General features: G+C 41.6%; 1 protein-coding gene across 1 annotated transcript; it reads left to right on the top strand.

Moving 5' to 3' along the window:
• Positions 1 to 2217: 2217 nt before the first annotated feature.
• LOC100940941 (olfactory receptor 2C1) lies at positions 2218 to 3235 on the top strand. Its single transcript, XM_003790825.2, has one exon. The coding sequence runs from the start codon at positions 2262 to 2264 to the stop codon at positions 3198 to 3200; it is 939 nt and encodes a 312-aa protein (XP_003790873.1). The 5' UTR covers positions 2218 to 2261; the 3' UTR covers positions 3201 to 3235.
• The last annotated feature ends 1390 nt before the right edge of the window (positions 3236 to 4625 follow it).

Here is a 4625-nt window from a genome sequence, read left to right on the forward strand (position 1 = left end):
TCTGGATTAATGTAACACTCCCAGATTGTAAAAGAACTAGGAACCAAAGGGAGAGCCCCTTTAATGGAGGAAAAACCCCTGAAGAACAGCAGTTACCGAGTACCAGAACGTTTGAAGTTACGGTCGCATTGGTTTCAGGAGTTTTTTAAGCTCAAGCCAAAGATCTAGCGGGTGAAATATTTTCCCCTGCATCTGAGCTTCTGGGGTCAACAGCTTCCCACTCTAGGAATAACCTCTCTTTTTCCATTTTTGGTTGGTTTATTTCTAGGCTAAAAAAATGTTCAGTAGGCACAGAGAAGGGCCTGAAAGGAATTCTAGCACCACTGAGCAACCACAAACCACCAGCCCCCCGCAGATCAAACAACTCACTAAAGACAACCAGTATCTGTCTGTCTTCTTTCTCCTAAAGGGACACAGAGAACATGCACTTGAACTTTCAGCAGATAGTAAATGGTATCAGGAAGAATTCCTGAACAGAAAGATGAGCTGATTATCACGCTGGTGACTCAGTTCCTCATCTCCCTTAAATCCTAAATGAAAACAGTAAATAACCACCTCTTCTTCAAGCATAAGATTAGGGTAAGAAAGAGGGTTGAAACATCCTCTGAAATCCTTATCTCCACCCTGATTTAGTAGAGGAACCCTACTGATGACCTAAAAAAACACAATTATGCCCTGACTTCTTGGTGGTAGTAGTAGTGGTGATGATAATAATGATAATAGAAACAATTAGAAGAAATTTCTCTTCTTGATTCCTGTGTGAATTTTAGTGTTGGGATCTCCAATATTTTTGCTTTATATTTATGAAAAGAATAGTTCTTGGGGTCTTTAGCCAAGAGGTATGGCCAAGTGGTCCCTGCCTAGTATACCAGAACCCACTAAACATACCTAAACACCTCTCTTGAGAAGAATCTTCCATTAGCCTGCTCTTTGGGCAGTAGCTGGGATTTCTATGGGACACATCATGATCCAGAGGGAGTGGCAGCATTCCTTCCTAATCTTCAGTGTCTAAATAAGAACAGATGACCTAAGAAATATATATGTCTTCTTCTCAAATTTATGCATTTTTTTAGTCAAAAAAGAGGAAGGACCTTGGTTTATGATCTTCAGAAAGGTCTAAATTCTGGCCAAGGAAAAGTAATAACAATTGGCCCATTATTAACAAGAGCTACTTTAAAAAATTTTTTTTTGTCTAGGGCAGCGCCTGTGGCACAGTGAGTAGGGCACCAGCCCCATATACTGAGGGTTGCAGGTTTGAATCTGGCCCCGGCCAAACTGCAACAAAAAAATAGCCGGGCATTGTGGCAGGTGCCTGTAGTTCCAGCTACTCGAGAGGCTGAGACAATCGCTTAATCCCAAGAGCTGGAGGTTGCTGTGAGCTGTGATGCCCTGGCACTCTACTGAGGGTGACAAAGTGAGACTCTTTCTCTAAAAAAATTTTTTTTTGTCTGTTAAGAATTATTCCATGGCTTAGAGATGGACATAGTGGTAATATATGTCAAAAGAGCAGGGCTCTTCTCTGAAATCTTCTAGTTTCCCTTAATAATTATGAACACAAAAGCACTTTTGTGATAACCTCTGTTTATATCTTTAGCCTTTTCCATGTAAACTGATTTGAGCTTATGTAAAGTTTTGTTCATTCTCCAGTTACCATTTTGTGAATCACATACTCGTATCTTCTATGTATATTCACTCTTGCCTTTCTTTCCATGATCTTATAGACTCATAATATTTTCCCTCAAACTTCATCTTTCTTTATAGGATGTTTTTACCTGAGAGGAGAAAGATGTAGAAGAAAGGGGAGGAAATTTATCAGAAGCTTCTAAGGAGCATTTCCAAATACAGTATATCTACTTCTGCCTTTTCTGAGCATATCAAAACTTTGGCTGGAGAAATTTGTATTTAGAGACTTTTATATATAAATCTAATGGTCAACTCTTTCTATTCTGTTGTGACCATTGTTCTGAAGAGATCTAATTTTTTTGTTCTGTCTTCATAATGCACTTCCTTCACTTCCATGTTAGCTTCTGTTTGGCGTTCTAATGGAATAAAGTTTTCCACCTATTGTGTAACTGACAGCAGTTTGAGATTACAATAAAAGATTGCAGTCAGAAAAACTAACGTGGTACTTAACTATGGAGCCTGGAGAACTAGCAGACCTTTCCTGATACAGATACACCCCCAATAGCTTGTTATTTACTTGCTTTTCTCCCAGCAGTTTGCTCTGAACAGATTCTTTCAATGACTGAAGGCAACCAGTGATGGAATGGGCCAACAGCAGTGCCTCAGAGGGCTTCATTCTGATAGGTGTATCTGACCATCCACAGCTGGAGATGAGCTTTTTCATAGCCATCCTCTTCTCTTACTTGCTGACCCTAATTGGGAACTCGACCATCATCTTGCTCTCCCGCCTAGATGCCCGGCTCCACACACCCATGTACTTCTTCCTCAGTAACCTCTCCTCCCTGGACCTTGCCTTTACTACTAGCTCAGTCCCCCAAATGTTAACCAATTTATGGGGACCAGAAAAGACTATTAGCTATGGTGGCTGTGTGACACAACTCTATGTATTCCTTTGGTTAGGGGCTACTGAGTGCATCCTGCTTGTGGTGATGGCATTTGACCGTTATGTCGCAATTTGCCGGCCCCTGCACTACAGGACCATTATGAATCCTCGGCTCTGCTGGCTTCTGGCTGCTACTGCTTGGTTGGGTGGCTTGGGCAATTCTGTGATCCAGTCAACATTCACTCTGCAGCTCCCATTGTGTGGGCACCAAAGGGTGGACAGCTTCCTCTGTGAGGTGCCTGCCATGATCAAGCTTGCTTGTGGAGACACGAGTCTCAATGAGGCTGTGCTTAGTGGTGTCTGTACCTTCTTCACTGCAGTCCCACTAAGTATCATCCTGCTCTCCTACTGCTATATTACTCAAGCAGTGCTGAAGATCTGCTCTGCTGAGGGACGGCAAAAGGCATTTAACACATGCCTCTCCCATCTGCTGGTAGTGTTCCTCTTCTATGGCTCAGCTATCTATGGGTATCTGCTTCCGGCTAAGAAAAGCAACCAGGACCAAGGCAAATTCATTTCCCTCTTCTACTCTGTGGTCACGCCCATGGTGAATCCTCTCATTTACACTCTAAGGAACAAAGAAGTGAAAGGGGCACTAAGAAGGCTGCTGAGGAAAGGAAGAGAAGTTGGCTGAGAGGAAACATCTTCATTATTCATTGCCTTTTCATCTCCACACACTTTTCTATCTCCTGGCCAGGTGAATATGAGGAGTACTAATCCACAGTAAAACCAAGGTGGCATGTTTCTGACAGCTCCAAGCTCTTGGGACATGGTTAGTGTTATTTGTAACATTCTACATATATTTACCAAAAGTCCTACTGTGAACAACAGATTACAGGACAGATGTGTTGTGGACCTATCTCATTATCTCTGTCTCTATTGTCTACATGTTATTTATTATAGCTTAACTTTCTACAGATGCCTGTACTTTTCTAAATAAAGCCTCACCATTTTCAGTATCTTATACATGTATAATGTTAATATAATTCCATAAAATCAATCCATGTATTATTCACTTCATGTGAAGATCCAAGCAATTCATCTTTGTACCTTAACCACCCATCTCTCTTTGTTCTCCTTAATAGTGCAGTCTGTCTATCCACGTTCCCCATCCAAATACCTCATCTTGTTTACCCTCTTCCTTATTTCTACACTCCAGTTTCCCTTCTGCCTAATCTAATATTTAATGAGAAAAGTAGTAAAGGCCATTTGCCTTTCAATTCTAGACAAAGAGGATCCCTGGACATAGTTTTATTGAGACTATCTCACCTAAAAGTACATCAGGTTTCCTGCCGGCATTTGGATATGCCAGTCTGGTTGGTGGATGAAATGTCTTAAGGTTCCTTAAGCAAGTTTGAGAATCCATGAAAGATCATAAACTGTGTTCTCTGCTTGAAGATTTAGTCTTTCATCTCTGCAGTTCCTAAAACTCAGCAGTAAGTCCAGCACATAATGACTTGCCTCAAGGAACTACAGTCCCAGCTACTCAAGGATCACTTGAGCCCAGGAGTTTGAGGTTGCAATGAGCTATGATGATGCCACTGAACTCTAGTCCAGACAACATAGTGACACCCTCTCTTAAAAAAATGGAGAGAAGGATGGACTCAATGGCTCATGCCTGTGATACTAGCACTTTGGGAGGCTGAGGTGGGAGTATCGCTTGAGGCCAGGAGTTTAAGACCAGATTGAGCAATAAAATAAGAATCTGTCTCAAAAGAAAGAAAAGAAAAGAAGGAAGGGAGGAAGGGAGGGAGGGAGGGTGGGGGTGGGGGAAAGGAAAAAAGAGAAAGAAAGAGAAAGAGAAAAGAAAAGAAAGAAGATTGTCTGGGCATACTAGTGCATGCCTATAGCCCAGCACATTACAGCTACTCAGGAGGCTGAGGAAAAAGGATTGCTTGAGCCCAGGAGTTTGAGGTTGGAATGAGTTATGATGATGCTGCTGTATTCTAGCCCTAGGCAACACAGCAAAACCCTGTCTCAAAAAAAAAGAGATTACTTTGGCTATTGGAATCTTTTGTGGTTCCATACAAACTTTAAGGAATGTTTTTTTTTTTTTTTT

The sequence above is a fragment of the Otolemur garnettii genome, unplaced genomic scaffold (genome assembly GCF_000181295.1).
Source record: "Otolemur garnettii isolate 467f Iridium unplaced genomic scaffold, OtoGar3 scaffold00044, whole genome shotgun sequence".
NCBI lineage: Eukaryota > Metazoa > Chordata > Mammalia > Primates > Galagidae > Otolemur > Otolemur garnettii.

Excerpts from the sequence above, each read along its gene's own strand:
- LOC100940941 (XM_003790825.2), top strand. The coding sequence starts at position 2,262 with ATGGAATGGGCCAACAGCAGTGCCTCAGAGGGCTTCATTCTGATAGGT.